General features: G+C 40.7%; 1 protein-coding gene across 1 annotated transcript in view; it reads right to left on the bottom strand.

Annotated features, from left to right (window-relative positions):
- The window catches only part of ADCY1 (adenylate cyclase 1), a 452328-nt gene that overhangs the window by 58744 nt on the left and 375610 nt on the right, over positions 1-17974 (bottom strand). The window contains 3 exon segments of the mRNA XM_007944142.1: positions 1725-1823; positions 2512-2658; positions 3777-3893. Of these exon segments, the coding sequence (XP_007942333.1) occupies positions 1725-1823; positions 2512-2658; positions 3777-3893 (363 nt within the window).

The raw sequence follows: 17974 nt of genomic DNA, 5'->3' as shown, positions 1-17974 counted from the left end.
CCCGAATTTAGACTCCTATTCTCTAGAACTGTCAGAGAACAAATGTCTGCTGTTCTAATTTCCCTAGTTTGAAGTACTTTGTTACAGTAGTCCTAGGAGACCACTTCCTATTGTAGAGATCCTCCAGGTCCTTGCCAGGCTGTTCTGTGGCTATGCTGGGACCTGGGGCTGGACTGTTGCCATCACCCTGCTGACCCCTTCTGCCTATTGGGCCTGCACAGAGCATACTGGGATGGCTTCCTGCCCTGTGTTACACACCCCCAGGTAGGCTTTCATGTGGCACATTTTCAGGATTCTCAGAGTCACTGCACACTCCCCATACACGTGTTTGCAGTGTCCCCACCTCAGGGGTGAGTATCTGGCCCTAGAACCCATGATCTATGTTTCAGTTGGTAGATAGCCTGGTGTCACTCTGGAGCCCAGGTATAAGGACAAGCCACCATAACTTGAGGAAGGGCAGACGCAGCATTTTACCCAGAGCTATTTGGAACCATACCTAGAGCATAAGCCCCACAAAAATGAGAGGCAGTGTTTGTTCCACTCCCATGTCTCCAGGTTTACAGCAACGCCCTACAGGGAAGGTACCCACTCAGCTTTTGTTAAAGGTATCTTATTGCCCCACAACTGGCATGAAAGGAGTTGGGAGGAAGGGATATGGCTTCACTCTGTAGGGGATCTGGCATCTGGGCTGTTTTCCTGCTGGGAGGGCCAACCCCTGAGCTGCCAGGAGTGGGGTGATGTATTGTTTCAGGCAATGTGTAGGTGGGGCACCACATCCAAAGAATGAAGTCTATGGTCCTATGGATTGGGCTCTCAGCCCAATAGTGCAAAGATCTACATGTACAACACCTACCCCAGGAAGATGCACCCACCTACTCTAGGGTGCATCTTAGCTCAATCAGCGATGAGATACCAGAGGGGCAGCATTCACATAGAGGGAAAGCTGGACAGACAGGAATGCATAGTTAAGAAGGGCACAGGGAGGGGGTAGACCCAGGGAGGAGAGGGGAGGACAGTTTTTTATGGCTGGGATGGTAATCATCAGGGCATGAAATTAAATGTACATGAACTTCTGAATGTAAATCAAATTTGCTTTGTAAATTTGTACCCAAAGCACACACACATACATACAAAAATAAAAGGAGGAAAAACATAAAAAACAAACAAACAAAAAAAAACCCAAACAAATAATTGTTTTTTTAAAAACAAATAAAAATAAACAAAGAATGAAGGCTGCTGAGGGAAGAGGAGTGCAGGGTCCAGGGGCTAGTGGTAAGTATGACTGGAGACAGGTGTTCTCAGATACCTCTGTGGTGTTCCCTTTTATACTCATCCACCCTCCTCAGCTAAACTTGTTTGCTTCACCAAATCACTAGGTGTGGAGCACACTACAGAAAACAAAACAATGCTGAGCTCAGACTGGTTATGCTAGAAGAATACTCAATGGGAGGACAGCAAGGAGTCCCATCTACTTGGTGCTGGAGGGCAGAGACTCAAGGAAGCTCCCTGTGACCTGCCTCTGGGCTGAGTTTCCATAGGAGACTATCTGAAGAAAGCCCCCTGGTGAAACAGTCTGCAAGTAGTCCCCTTACCCAGTCCAGAGGGCATACCTAGGTGGGGGAATGATAGAAGGGGGAGAGAGGATGGAGGGGTAGTGCTCACTGTCACAGGGCAACTTGGGGTGGAGCAAGGACTAACAGCCCAGGCCCTCACATAGCACTCACCTTGGCCCCTGCCATGGGCGCCAGCCCCACAGCCGCCATGTACGTGCTCCCAATGGTCTTTATCTTCTCTAGGTCCTTATAGAAGTCTTTCTCCATGAGCTTTGTTTAAAACATAAAACTGTTCAACATTACATAACATTTTAGACAAGTCACCGTAGTTTTCAGCCACCATGAGCAACAACAGAGGGACAAGCACATCCTGAAAAGCAATCTTCCTCCTCTGTTTTGGGGCATTGGATGAGTTCAGGGACTGAACTGAAATCTGTAGGCCTGGGGGCTTCTGAATGAGAAAGCAAGGAAGGAAGTGTAAAGATACAACCTTGACTTTCACAACTGCACTCAAGATCCTTCAGGGAAAATCTGCAGCTTTGTTCTAAATGTAGTCAGGGCTGAGAGGGCCCACAGTACCCTGTGAAAGGGTCCAGTAGATGCCCAGTAGATGGGACCCATGACATTCCCTAGCCTGGTTGTGGTCACCGAGAGGGAAAAGCACCTCAGCACCCAGCTGTCAGCCCAGTGACTGGTGGCTTCCTACGACATCCTAAAGAAAACTGCAGATTGCTTTCCTTACGGAAAGGTCATGGTTAATGTGGACTCTCAGAAGCAGAGGGAATGTATTTCCCCAGGATGTTTTGTCCCCCCAATCCCACCTATAGAACATGTGGTACATTGCTGGACACATATAAAATTTCACTAGGTAAAGGAACACCTCCTTAGCCTACATAGCACCCACAAACAGACTACTCAGGAGCACATGGGGCTTAGGATAAGGGAACATGGACATTACCTCATCAAAGTCCGCAATAATCTCATTCAGGAGGCGCAGACACTCCACTCCCATGTTGTTGCCATCCAGCTCAATGTAGAAGTCATTGAAGTTAGGGATGGAAGCAAACATGACACCTACTTGTGAGTATGACTGGTAATAAAGGTCCTAGAGGGGCCAAACAATGAGTGAACATCATTAGATCTGCAGGCATGAGGGCCAGCTCTGGGAGAGAGGGCTGGGAAGGACACTACTTGTCACTGAGTCACAGGACACAGGACTCTCTCACTGGTACTGTCTCATGTTACTGCAAATGAAATGATGAGTCTATTTTATAGATAAAGAGCTCAAAGAGCTCAGTCTCTAAAACTTGCTCCAGTTCACACAGCCAACAACTATGGGACTCATAGATGTAACCATAAAGTCCAGCTACTCCCTTGCATTACCACCTTGTGCTTAGTGATACAAGGAGATGGTAGTGGGGATAGATGTGATTTTAGAAAAGCAGTGTACTCTGGATGGTCTGACGCATAGCTGAATTAAATATCTGCCCTGAGAAACAGCTAAAGCCAAAGCAGTTCAAGCTGAATTCTGAAGTTTCATTTGTATTTTTGGCACCTGAAATAGGACCTAAATCTTTTTGCTTTTGAATCATCATTTTTAAGCATCTTCTTTGTACTGTACTGTAGTCACAGCTTCTTACTGCAATAGTTGAAGGCTACTAAGAAGTTACTATACTAAATACCATGAGATGAAAATGAGTACACATATGCTGAAAGAGATGTGCAAGCAAATCATTCCACAGCCAGACAAATCTATTGTATTTAAGGTAAACATTTGCCAAAAATTATCTGCAAGGGAAGAGAAACTTGACTCAACATTTTCAGGCACTGAAATAAAGTGCTTTTTCTCCCCATGGCTATGGTTCCTCAAAGTCCATTTCCTCTCTCAGCGGATGATGAATGCTGATTTCTCTCCTTTGTGATCAAAGATTAGAGCAAATGAATTCCAGGGCTCTGTTGACCCCACCTCCTGGGAGTGTCCAGCTGAGCCCTACCCTTCTGGACCTGCAAAGGGGCCCATGAGGGGCTGGGATGCACTCAACCAAGGGGTGACTGAAAGTTCTGAGAGGAAGCCAGCATTGTAATTTGCAGCAGAGAGAAATGGCTATAGAGTAACTGCATGTTGGCCCTCCAGTTACAAGTCTGCTACCTCAGAACTAATCAACATCTCTTCACATTACACCTGCTCCAGGGCTGGAGGTGGGAGCTGAGATTAGAGCTCACCATGTTCCTGGGATTCGACATGAGGAAGTGCTGGGCTACATGGGCTGGCAAGAGGTTGAAAAGGATCCTCTTATTGTCCAGTTTGACCCTCTCCATGTCATCGCGTTCTTCTTCTGCCTGAGAAAGACCCATGACTTTCAGTTAGTTCCGAGAGGACCGTCATCCGCCTACCCCCATCCTACCTCATCCAGATCCTTCAAACTCAACTACAAGTGAACCTGGCTGCTCTCTATCCCCTCACCAGACAGACCTTGAGACCAAGTTACAGTGGCCAAAGGAGCCATGGATTTCTAGACAAGACAACACCTGGCCAATGGAACTCTCAAAGCACAGACAAGGACATCACTGCTATCCTCAGGGTCTGCCCCAGCAGCTCTAAGGCATGTTCTTGGTTGTGCAGGCCATGCCAGCCTTAGGAGCAGCTGGAGCTGCACTCTGCCCCAGAATACTGTAAACTAGGTGGACTGGACATCTCCCCAAGTCTCCTCATTTTCTCCAGAATGCCCTTCTTCCTGTGCTAGGAGCTCATTCCTTCCTGAGACTAGGAGCTGAGTAGAAAGGCACAAGGGCCTTGAAGAGTACAGATGCAGATGCAGAGGAATCAGCAGAGGGCTGACTCAGCATCCGGCCAAGGGGGTTAAGGTGGCAGCCAGGCCTGAGGTGACAGCCATGAAGAAAGAAGCAGGAGAGGCTGTGGCATGTTAGATATGTAGCCTTGCAGAGATTAATAATCTAGGAAGGCTGAACTCCACCTTGTCAGCCACCCTGCAGGATCAAGAGGCTATGGGTAAGTATCGACTATAGCAGCTGGTTGGGCACAAGCACTCAAAAACAGGAGCTTCTGTGATCTAATGCTCCTGACTCGGCACTTGGTTTATATCTGACCCAGACAAGAAGCGTGGGGTTGATGCCATTGTTCTGAGCCTAGGGGAGAGCTCTGAGTGTTTTGCAGCATGTACTGAGGGTCCAAGTTCATCAGCAATAAAAACAGTGTAATGTTGCTCTGGCTTATGTCCCACCTATAACACACAGCGGATAGGAATACAAGTGGAATGTGCAGTCTCTGTGCTCAGTGTCCTTATCTTAAATGGGCAAAAAATAACCAGTTTTAGAGGCACCATTCATAGGGTTGGTGTGCTGCCTAGAAGCCTCAGAAAGTGAAGCCTACTTTTGTTATTGTTGTTGTTGTTATTATTATTATTATTACAGCTAGATCTGGGCCACATGGTCTAGAGTGGGCTTTTCCAAATCCTGCAGGCAGGACTAATGTCAGAAAGAAAAGCCACAGCAGAGAGTGCACCTGCATGCCAGGCTCTGTGTTTCAAGTTGAATGTGAGTATGACAAGTGTTGGCAACTCTCTATAACTATTCCTCATTTTGTTGTTGTTGTTGTTATGTGCTGTCAAGTCAGACCCGACTCACAGCGACCCCTTCTTGGGTTTCTGAGGCGGTATCACTATGGAAGTAGATTGCCCAACCTTCTTTCCAAAGAGCGGCTGGTGGGTTTGAACAGCCAGCCTTCTGGTTAGCAGTCAAGTGCCTTAGGCACTATGCTACCAGAGCTCCTATTCTTCACTCTAGGTATGGTCAAAACATCTGGAAGCCACTGATTTCCAGCAGTGGACAGGCTTTTTCAGCACATATTCCTGTCAATAACAACATACTGAACATGTGCCTTTCCAAAGCACACACATTTATAGTCATATGTGTTAAGGAGCCCTGGTGGTGCAACAGTTAACCATTCAGCTGCTAATCAAAAGGTTACCAATTTGAACAACCAGTCAGTCTGCAGGAAAAAGCCCTGACAATCAGCTCCTGTAAAGTTTTCAGCCTAGGAAACTCTATGAGGCAGTTATATTCTGTCCTATAAGATTGCTAGGAGTCGGAATCGATTCAATAACACACAATAATAAGATAACCATGTGTTAACATGTTATGCACTAATACATACAAAAGAAAAAATCTAAAGAATGAGATAAAGAGGAAGTAAATATTTTTAAAATAATAGTTTTCATGACATAAACAATTTGTTCTCTTCAACATACCATTATTAATGTTAATCTATTTTAGTGAGCACAGTGTAACTGAATATGAGTTAATAAAAAAATTGTGCTTTATCACTTTGTAATTAAAAGATCTGTTGCCACATTCATTCTATTTCACTTTTTGAGTTGAATAGGATCAAAGTGTGTTGTCCTTCTTAAATTTTCATCTATATATTTACTAGGAGCCCTGGTGGCACAATGGTTAAACATTTAGCTGCTAACCAAAAGGCCAGCAGTTCATTTGAACCCATCAGCTATTATGCAGGAGAAAGATGCGGCAGTCTGCTTCTATAGATTATAGCTTTGGAAACCTATAGGGCAGTTCTACTCTGTCCTACACAGGGTCACTATGAGTCAGAATCAGTTCAAAAGTAAGGGCTTTATATATCAACCTATCCATTACATGCAAAGGTTTCTCCTGAAATGCAACTGATAAATAAATGTTCATTTTCCCCAAGCTAATGAACGAATGAACAGTTGCAGTGTTATATTTTTAACAAATGAAGTGAAAAACCACTGAAATTCTCTGTTTATAAGATTCTTTCCAACCAGCCAGGAAACCCTAAGCATTTTTAAGACTTCTTGTGGGAAACATATTATTTCTGTCAACAAAATCACACAATTTCACACATCTATTTACAAACTGTTCTCTCTTGGCATAGCTTCTTTCATAAGGCATTTCCTTTCTCACTTGCCAAAATTCTCAGAGGTTCTGTGTGCTTATATTTTAGAAATCATTTAGTAGGGGGCATTCTATTGATGATTACTAGGCACCTCAGAATAGGTCACAACTTTGGAACACTTATCTTTTGTACACAGAACAAAACAAAACAAAATAAGTGTAACCTGACAACTCTTCTGAACTCTGATGTTAGACAATCAGCAAAACACTGTGTGTTATAAATGACACTATGGTCATCCTTACAAAGCAGTACAGAGTTTCCCAATTATATCAAAACAAACAGTGAAATAATAGCCCTAACACCAGTTAGCACAAGAAGTCCCCAAAAAGTGAATGGATGTGCGGGGTGGTGCTGTCTTCCTGTGTCAAAAGCGACCCCCTGATGCAAGGACATCTGGCCAGAGTCAGATAGCCATTGACAATTCCATTTTTCATGTATTAGGGATGTATGCTTTTTAATTTTCAGATATAAATCATTGTAAAGAGTTTCTAACATTCTAGTCCAAAATGTCACAAAACTGTCTTACATGCCTTTTGGGGTACACAAGTCTCTCTTGGGAGACTATCCCCTGCTCTGCCAACCACTCATTTGTGGAGGGAGAGAGAGGGAAAGGGATGTGCCTAAGTACACAGAGCAGCTAAGACAAGGAGCCTTCAGCTCCAAGTTAGGAGAATTTCTAACTTTGGGGCTGAGTTTTTTCATGTTTAATTCCTTGGACAATTTATTTTCACTTGAGAATGAGATGCTCTGTAAAGAAGAGAGCATGGGTACCAGACAGTGTAGAGTTCTGTGCAGTACTTTGGGCTTAGCAGAAGGAACAATTTTGAGATGTGGAGTTTATCAGGTCTGTCAGGGAATACATGTTGCACATACCCAGAATAGCCTCCTGGCCCCTCCTCAGCCCATTATCAAGAGTGCTGAAGCATCAGTGCATCTGAGTGGGGTTGGCATTGGACCCCACATCCTTTAGGGCCCCTTCTACTTGACATTCTCCAAATCTATGAATCTGCCTAGTGGTTTACCCTCCTCCCTTAAGGAATATTCCCAGTGTTCACCATTTACTGGTTTTTCTACTACCCCCTTGAGGGCATGTGATTGGGTGGCCTGCCTGTCCAATGCAATGTGGACACAGTGATGGACATTACTCCTTGGCCAGAGCTTTCATTAGTAGTGCCCAATGCTCCAGCCCCTTTCCCTGCTGTGGCAAGTGAGGGCACTCCAGTGTCTATTGGCCAGGACCCCAAAGGACAAAATGACAGAGATGGCCTCTGAGCTAAACTTTAATGGACAGTAGTGAGAAGAAAGACAAGTCTTTGCTGATTAACACTTCTGACTTTTAAAGTGTTTGTGACTGTAGCATAAACCATACCTAAGTCCTTAGAATGCCACGTTTTAAGAGGGATTCTAGAGGATAGAACTCTGACAATCTTCTGTACTTTTCCCCTTTCCTCACTTCCTCACAAATTAGACCCTTATTGTGCACTACCTCTCCAACTCCACAAAATTCTGAACATGGCAGCCCCATTTAACATCTCTCATGTGCCCCTTGGGGATGTGTGGCCACTGCCCATTTCTCCATACCTGTACTAGGTCTAGGCCTTATATCACCTGGCTCTTCCTTGGCTAGCCTTGAAGACTTTCTCACTAAGGATGAGAATTACATGAAGCAGTTCTGGAACACCATCTTACTTCCAAGGTCATGAATGAATCTACTTGATAGCCTCTTCCTAAGCAGTCATCCCACCTTCACTAGGGACCTCCCAGAGCTGGGGCATTCACTGCTTTACAACTGACTTCATTCAACCTTAGCACTCTCAAGCTGCAGGAAACCTTCCTTATGCCAACTCAAAGTTCCCTCCCGGAATTTCTCACACACTATCCCTAGCCTATCCTAAGTATGTTTGCAGATCAGTCCCACAGGGATGAGAAGGCTAGATCCCCACTCTTTCCATGTCTGCCCTCTGAGTACCTTTGCTCCTTATTTGTGAGAAAGTTTCCAGACCCTCATTGCCCTGAATGTCCAGAACCTAGATGTCCACAGAGGCCAAAGAAGGGTCTATAGCCTCCCTTGGCAGGACACTCGCCCCAGTTTACCATTTGTCACCAGCAAGTATAAGGTTCTAGCCACTTTGGTTTCTAGGCTTCTTTCCATTTCTCACCAAGAAATGTTTTGAAAGCAGAATTCCTGTTCAGTTTTATCTCTTTCAGCGTATCCCAGCAGTTCAGCTTCCCGAAGTTAGCTGGATCCAAGCCTGACATTGACCTTCTCATGCCCATCTTCTTACCAATCTTGGCCTTCCCCTACCACAGCCACAGGAGGAAGTCACCACCAAAGGTGGGCAGGCCAGGGATGCTGGGATTCTCCAAAATCCACTGGAGACCTCCATCTTTGCCCAGCCATTTAAATCAGCTGTCATCAAGTTGAATCTAACTCATGGTGACCCCATGAGTGCCAGAGTAGAAAATGTGCTCCATGAGGTTTTCAGTGATTTTCAGAAGTGGATCACTGGGCCTTTATCCTGAGATTCCTCTGCATGGACCTGAACCTCCAACCTTTCAGTTAGCAACTGGGCATGTTAACTGTGTGAACTACCCAGAACTACACATAGCTGCTTTAGGATGACTTTCATGAACTTATATGCCTACATTTTCATGTAAATTTTTTTCCAACTAATGCACAAGAAGTTTACGGGCAACTTTTAAAATTATGTGACTAGTTGGCTATGGAAGACTTTCTGACCCAGAAACCTGGGCACTTATATCTGACTGCAAATTTTCCTTTCCCTCCACATTCAACTCAGCAGCTGCAATTCACCAGGTCCTACCAGAGGACCACACACCCATTTTCCAATCCCATCCCTGTTCTCAAGATCATGCTGCCTCTTTTCAGACTTTATCTACTTCCCATTAGGCATAAAATTAATGCAAAAAGGTTCTTATATCTTTTTAAAAGGTAAATGCATTTCAGTTAAGCCCTTTTCCTAATGCAGGTTTTTAAAATATAATTAATGTTGCTTTGAGTTGGAATCAACTCAACAACACACAACAATAACAACATGCTACAATGTGAAATATTAACTTTAAATTTAAAATCATTGATGAATTCAATGAATCAAAGATGGTACTCTAGATCTTTATTAGAAAATGAGGGAATGAACCTTTAAAGGTGGTAATTAGAATATATGTATGTAGGTCTGTGTTACTTATTCTATACTATCATGGGAAATCCCTTTATGTGTGTATGTGTGCATGTGTGTGTGTGTGTGTTTAGGGGGTTTCTATAAAATAGTTAATATCTTGATGCACCCATCCCTGTTCAAAGATGAAAACAACAGTGTTTCTTTGGCCTCCCAGCTCATTGTACCACAGTTTAAATTCTTCCAGAGGAGGTCTGTTATTTGTTGTGAGGGTATCGTATCTGGATGGTAGCTCAAAATCACATCATGAAGTGTTAGTGAACAAGACAGCAAATAAGGAATATAAAATACATCAAGTTTCTCCAACATCTGTCACCCCAGTAAACAATGGTGAACTAGGAAGGGCATGCTAGTTTCTGGGTAACAGAAATCTGATTCCACGTGAGTTTCTCTAGCAGAAGTATCATGATGTGTAAGTGTTGGGGAACTCTTTATTTGTTAGGACAAAGGTGTACTATAATAATTTAAAGCAAGGATTTGTCAGTGATTCATATAGAAAGCAAAATGGAGATCATTATTTGAAAAGCCATAAAGGATGGCCTGTGAGGAAAGTGTAGTGCTGGCATGTGATGGGTAAGGCCAGCCCTGCCCGAGGGAGATACGCTCTCCTGGCATGCAGAACTTTAAAGCCCAATGCTCACCCTACAAGGGGGAAACTGAGGTCAGACAACAGGATCCAGGCTCCAAACCGAGCATCTATCAAAAGCTCCTTGAGTAGAGCTAAGGCCCCTGTATGATTCCAGCTTCCCAAATGTGAATTCATATTTACACAGCACAAAATGGGGGTGCTTAGTGTGATGGGAACTCATCCAGGTCTAGGATCAAAATGTCAGACTACTACACTGAGAGGTTGCACTGTTACAGTTAGCATCTCCTGCCAGGATGGGAAAAAGCTGCCTTAATGTAGACTTCTATCAGCCTTCCTTCCTGGGCTGCATGTTCTCACCCAGTCATCTTGGTCACATTCTGCCCTGTACTCTCTTGATTTTTTATAGGCCCTTTCCTCTCTGATGGCATAGTACCTAAGGCATTTGACTGCTAACCAGAAGGCTGGCAGTTCAAACACACTAGCCACTCCTTGGATGCTGCCTAGGAAAACCAAGGAGGGATCACTTGGGTGATGAGTTAGATTTGACTCGACGGCAATGAACTAGGCTTTCTTCTCCTACAGAGCTAGAGTCTGCCTGACTCCACTCTGAGAGGTGGCAGAAGTCAAGAAGCACCAGCAGGCATCTACCACTTGGGGCCATACACATAGTGAGGAGGGTCATAGCTTTCCTAGACACTGTAAGGATTAAATGCCCCATTGATGGTACAGATGTGAGCTCCCTTTTTCTACACCACTCTCCCAGAAGAGAGGAGGCTTGAGTCACTCTGTATTTTATCAATGACTATTTTAAATATATACTTTATGTGATTTATAAATGTAACAGAAGTTCACTGCCACAAATCTAGATTTTTCACCATACATACCCCACAACAGTGTGAAAATCAACATTGTAATGGGGGAGTCTGCTGTAAGGTTCTTAAACTATGTGTGAGGTGGTGTAATATTACTTGAAGGAAGACTATGATAAATACTTACTAAAATAACAAAAGGGTTATAAGCTAATAAGCAAAAAAAAAAAAAGTAAATTAATTGGAATAGTAATGTGAATAGTTTAAACAGTTCAATTAAAAGGTAGAGATTTAAAGACTGGATATAAAATAAAGATCCAACTATATGTTGCTTATAGGAAACTCACTTTAAATAAAAAGTCACAAATAGGTTAATAGGTTAATGATGGATATAGATTTAAGAAGAAACCTGGATTCCCTATATTAATATCAGACAAAGTAGAATTCAGAGCGAAAGGATGATAAAGATGTCAAACCACCAAGAGGATATAATCCTAAACATGAATCAATCTAGTAACAGGTCCTTAAAATACTGGTGGTGCCGTTCTAAGGCTAACCAGAAAATTTGTGGTTCATATTCATACTCACCAGCCACTCTGTGGAAGGAAGATAGGGCAATCTACTTCCATAAAGATTTACTGCCTCAAAAACCCAATGGAGGTCACCATGAGTTGTAACAGACTCAACAGCAGTGGGTTTGGTTTTGGTTTTTATGGTAAAATATATACAGTATGAAACAATAGAAACTGTCATTCATCATTGGAGGGATTGAAAAAATGGTACAGTCACTGTGAAAGACATTCTGATAGTCGCTTATAAAATTAAACACAGGCTTACCATATGAACCAGTGATCACACTCGGGTATTTACCCAAATGAGATGAAAATGTATTGTGTCATAAAAACCTACACATGTATGTTTATAGCAACTTCATTTATAACTGCCAAAAAATGCAAGCAACCAACACATTTTTCATAGGTGAATGGATAAGCCAACAGTGATACATCCATTCATGGAGAATTATTCAATGATAAAATGAAGTGAGTTATTAAGCCACAAAGAGACATGGAAAAACCTTACCTGCATATTACTAACTGTCAGAGTCAGTTTGAAAAGCTACATACCATATGATTTCAATTTATATAACATTCTGGAGAAGACAAAACTATATAAACAGTGAAAAAAGATAAAAAGTTTTCAGCAGTAGGGGAAAGTGATGAATAGGTGGAGCACAGGGCATTTTTAGGGCGGTGAAACTATGCTGTATGATATTGTAATGGTGAACACATGAAGTTATGCATTTATAAAAACTCACAGGACTGTAAAAAATTTTGAACCCTAATGTCTTGTGTTGGAATCAACTTGATGGCAATTAGTATAGTGTAAATTATGGACTTTAGTTAATAATAACATATCAATACTAGTTCATCAATACTAACAAATGTACCACAAAAATGCAAGATGTTATTATAAGAGAAACAGTTTGTAGGGGGAGAAACGGGTAGATGGAAATTCCCACTGCACAATTTTTCTGTAAACTTAAAACTGCTCTAAGAAATGAAAGCAAAACCAAACTCACCGCCTTCAAATTGACTCCGATTCATAGCAACCCCCTTTGGATTTCCAAGGCAGTAAATATATGAAGCAAAAATTGACAGAACTGCGAGAAGGTCTATCTGCAATTATAGTTGGTGATTTCAATACCCTTCTCTCAAAATTTGATGTAATAACTAGATGGAAAAACAGTACATTTATACTGAAGATTAGAACACTATCAACCAACTTGAATTAATGTTGACATTCAAAAAACACACCATCCAACAACAGAATACATGGTCTCTTCAAGGGCACACACAATATGAGCAAAGAAATTTTAAAGGATTCAAATCATACGAAGGGTATTCTAGGGCCACACAGAATTTGATTACAAGTTAATAACAGAAAGATCTCTCAGAAATTGTCAACTAAGGAACATATTTGTAAATAAAAGTTGGGCCAAAGAAGATATTAAAAGAAAAGTTAAAAACTATTTTAAACAGAATGAAAATCAAGCTAAATGCTATATAAAATTATGTGGAATTCAGCTAAAATAGTATTTTGAGAAAAATTTATAACACAAAAAATCTATATAAGAAAAGAAGAAAAGTCTCAAATCAATAACTTTAGTGTCCAATTTAAGAAACTAGGAAATTAAGAATAAAGTAAATAAGACTAATCCACAAAACTACCATTTGTCTGCAAGTTTGTCATACCGTGGTGGTGGCTTGCATGTTGCTGTGAGGCTTGAGACTTTGCCACCATTTTTTTTTTTTTTTTACATTTTATTGAAATATAATTTATTACAGTGAAATACACAAAACTAAAGTGACATGGGTCAAAATATATATAATATATATATATTTTGTTGTTGTTATTGTTTTTGCAGTGTTCCCCTCCCTCCCACTATTGGTAATCAAAAAAGAAAGTTTCCTTCCACATATAAACCTTCCTTTGACTTTTTACAATAATGAACTAATACTACATCTGTCTTTCTATGATTGACTTATTTCCTCAGCATAATGTCCTCCAAGTTTATCTATGTTATAAAGTGTTTTGCAGATTCTACACTATTCTTTACTGTTGCATAGTATTCCATTGTGTATATGTACCACAGTTTGTTTATCCATTCTACTGTTGATGAGCACCTGGATTGTTTCCATCTTTTGGCTATTGTAAATAGTATGGCAATGAACATGGGTGTGCATATATCTGTTCTTATCCTGGTTCTCACTTCTTTAGGATATATGCCTAGTAATGGGATTGCTGGGTCAAATGGTATTTCAAATCCCAGCTTTTTAAAGAATTGCCATACTGCTTTCCACAGTGGTTATATCATTTGACAGTCCCACCAGCAGTGTATGAGAGTCCCAATCTCTCCACATGCTCACCAGAATTTGTTATTTTCTGTCTTGTTGAACTTTGCCATTAGTGTTGGGGTGAGATAGTACTTCATTGTTTTGATTTGCATCTCTCTGATGACTAATGATCATGAGCATTTCTTCATGAATTTGCTGCCTGAATATTCTCTTTGGTGAAGTATCTATCATGCCTTCTGCCCATTTTTAAATTGCATTGTTAATCTTTTTGTTGTTGAGGTGTTGGAGTTTTCTACAAATTTTAGAAATAAGTCCCTTGTCAGATATGTCATTGTCTAATATTTTTTTCCAATCTGTAGGTTCTCTTTTTACACTTTTGGAGAAGTGTTTTGATGCACATAAGAAGTTAATTTGTAAAAGGTTCCAGTCATCAACTTTATCTTCAGCTGGTTGTTCATTTTAGGTTATTCTTGATAGTCTATTTATGCCATAAATTAGGGCCCCTAAATTTGCCCCTATTTTTTCCTTGAGGAACTTCATAGTTTTAGGTTTCACACTTAAGTGTTTGATCCATCTGGAGTTAGTTTTTGTGTATGGTGTGAGGTGAAGATCTTGTTTCACTTTTCTACAAATGAATATCCAGTTTTGCCAGCACCATTTGCTAAACAGACAATCTATTCCCCATTTAATGGATTTCAGCCCTTTGTCAAAAATCAGCCGACCATAGGTCAATGGATCTATTTCTGGGTTCTCAATTCTGTTCCACTGGTCTATGTGTCTATTGTGGTACCAGTATCAGGCTGTTTTGACCACTGTGACTGTATAGTAGGTTTTAAGATCCAGAAGTGTGAGACCTTCCACTTCGTTGTTCTTCAGTAGTGCTTTGTTTATTCGAGGTCTCTTTCTTTTCCATTCAAATTTAGTGATTTGTTTTTCCATATCCTTAAAGAACGCTCATGGGATCTGGATTGAGATTACTGCATTGAATGTATAGATTGCTTTGGGTACTGTTGATATTTTCACAATGTTCAATTTTCCTATCCACGAGCATGACATGTTCTTCCATTTACATAGATCTCTCTTTTTTTTTTTTTGTAGTAGTGATCTGTAGTTTACTTTGAACAGATCTTTTGTGTCCTGTTTTGGTTACTTAGTGCTGCTCTGACAAAAATATACCACAAATGGGATGGCCTTAACAAACAGGAGTTTATTCTCTCACACTTGAGAGGTTTTAAGTCCAAGTTCAAAGTGCTAGGCTCTAGGGTCTGTGTCAAAGCCCCTCGAACTTGGGCTTCAGTTCTGCCTCTTGGTCCTGGCCCACTGAAGCTAGAGACATCTCTTTACTCAGGCAGCTACTGGCTAATGAGACTGTCAAGCCCAAGGTCAACAAATAAATGGCACAGTCCTGATGTTACCAAAGCACACAGCAGGCCATTAATTCAAGTCCATTTTAAGTCCCAAGGTCGGGAGAACATGCAGGCTGCTGAATGTGGCTACAGGCAGGGTCCAAGCACACCATAAGCTAGAGACCATTCCCAAAGCTGCTGCTTATATACAGGAAGCAGACCACATCTCTAAGGCAGCTACTCAGCTGCTTGTGGTAGATCCCACCATGGAGCTGATTGCCAGTCTCATCATGGGGAATAACTACCACCAGCTGCCCAGCCACTCAACCAGGCCCAACCAAGTTGACATAGAACTTTACCACAAGCCCCTAGTGAGATTTATTCCCAAATATTTTATGTTTTTGGTAGCTATTGTAAATGGTACTGATTTCCTTATTTCCTTTTCAGCAATCTCTTTGCTGGTTTAGAGGAATCCAACTGAATATTTTTATGCTGATTTATATCCTGTCACTATGCTAAATCTCTTTATTTGTTCCAATAGTTTTCTTGCTGAGCGTCTTGTGTTTTCTATGTATAGGGTCATATCATCAGCAAATAGAGATATTTTTACTTCTTCCTTACCAATTTGGATGCCTTTGATTTCCCTTTCTTGCCTAATTCCCTGACTAGGACTTCCAATACAATGTTGAGTAGAAATGGTGATAGAGGGCATTCTTGTCTACTTCCTTTCTGTAAGGGGAATAGTTTCAGTCTCTCTCTATTGAGAATAATGTTGGCTGTTGGCTTTGCATATATGCCTCTTATTATGTTGAATATTATTATGTTGAATTTCCCTTCTATTCCTACTTTACTGAGAGTTTTTTTTTTTTTTTTTTTTAACAGGAATAATGTTGGCTATTGGTTTTGCATATATTCCCTTTATTATGTTGAGGAGTTTTCCTTCTATTCCTACTTTACTGAGAGTTTTTTTTTTTTTTTTTTATCAGGAATAGGTGTTGGATTTTATCCAATGTCTTTTCTGCATTGATTGATAGGATCATGCAGTTCTTTCCCTTTGTTTTATTTATGTGATGGATGATGTTGATTGTTTTTCTAGTGTTGAACCATCCCTGCATATCTGGTATGAACCCCATTTGGTCATAATGTATTATTTTTTTCCCATATGTTGTGGAGACTATTGGCTAGGATTTTGTTGAAGATTTCTGCATGTATATTCATGAGGGATATTGATCTGTACTTTTTTCCTTTGTAGTGATGTCTTTGCTTGATTTTAGTATCAAGGTTATGCTTGCTTCATAAAATGAATTTGGGAGGATTTCATCCTTTTCTGTGTTCTGTAATAGTTTAAGTAGGATTGGTGTCAGTTCTCTGAACGTTCAGTTGAATTCTCCAGCAAAACAGTTTGGGCCAGGGCTTTATTTGTTGGTAATTTTTTTATGATCTGTTCAATTTCTTATTTTGTAATGGGTCTGTTTAAACTTTTCACCTCACTCTCTGTTAGTTTAGGTAAGTAGTATATTTCTAGAAATCTGTCCATTTCGTCCATAATTTCAAATTTGTTGGAGTATAGTTTTTTATAGTAGCCTGGTATTAGCCTTTCAATTTCTGTTCATTCTGTCATGGGGTTGTCCAATTAATTTCTTATTTGTGTTATTTGTATTCTCTCCTTTTTTTCCTTTGTTAAATTTGCCAGTGGTTTGTCAATTTTATTAATCTTTTTTAAGAACCAACTTCTAGTCTTGTTAATTTTTTCAATTTTCTGTTTCATTGATTTCAGCTCAAATCTTTATTATTTCTTTTCTTCTGGTAGGCTTTTTTTTTTTTTTTTGCTGCTCTTTTTCTAATTGTTGTTGTTGTTGTTGTTGTTATGTGCCGTCGAGTCATACCTGACTCATAGTGACCCCTCCTTGGGTTTCCGAGGCAGTATCACTACGGAAGTAGGATTGCCCAACCTTCCTTCCGAGGAGTGGCTGGTGGGTTTGAACCGCCAGCCGTCTGGTTAGCAGGCAAGTGTCTTAGCCACTATGCTACCAGAGCTCCCTTCTAATTGTTAGAGATGTTGTATTAAGGTGTTGATTTTGGCTCTGTCTTCCTTTTTTGATGTGTGCTTTTATTGCTGTAAATTGGTCTCTGATCACTGCTTTTGCTGTGTCCCAAAGGTTTTGGTATGTTTTGTCTTCATTCTCATTTGATTCCAGAAATTTTAAATTTAATTTTCTTATTTCTTCTATTACCCAGTCATTTTCAAGGAGGGTGTTATTCAGTTTCCATGTGTTTGCTCTTTTTCTGTTCATACTTCTAATTTTATAGCATTTTGATCAGAGAAGATGCTTTGCAGTGTTTCCATGTTTTTAAATTTACTGAGGCTTGCTTTGTGGCCTAACATTATTTATCCTGCAGAATGATCCATGTGCACTGGAAAAGAATGTATATTGTGCTGCTATTGGGTGAAGTGCTCTGTAGATGTCTATATTGGCAAGTTGGTGGACTGTATTGTTTAGTTCTTCTGTGTCTTTGTTGAGTTTCTTTCCAGTTGTTCTATGTTTCATTGAAAGTGGTATATGAAAGTCTCTGACTATGACTGTAGAGTCATTAATTTGTCTTTTCAGTTCTGTTACAGTGTCCAGTTTATGTATTTTGGGACTCTTTCATTGGGTGCATAGATATTTTTGTT

Source organism: Orycteropus afer, unplaced genomic scaffold (assembly GCF_000298275.1).
Source record: "Orycteropus afer afer isolate SDZICR_OR568_19922 unplaced genomic scaffold, OryAfe1.0 scaffold00121, whole genome shotgun sequence".
Classification (NCBI taxonomy): Eukaryota; Metazoa; Chordata; class Mammalia; order Tubulidentata; family Orycteropodidae; genus Orycteropus; species Orycteropus afer.
The sequence above is the reverse complement of the archived record's forward strand: the minus strand, read 5'-3'. Positions and strand labels throughout refer to the sequence as shown.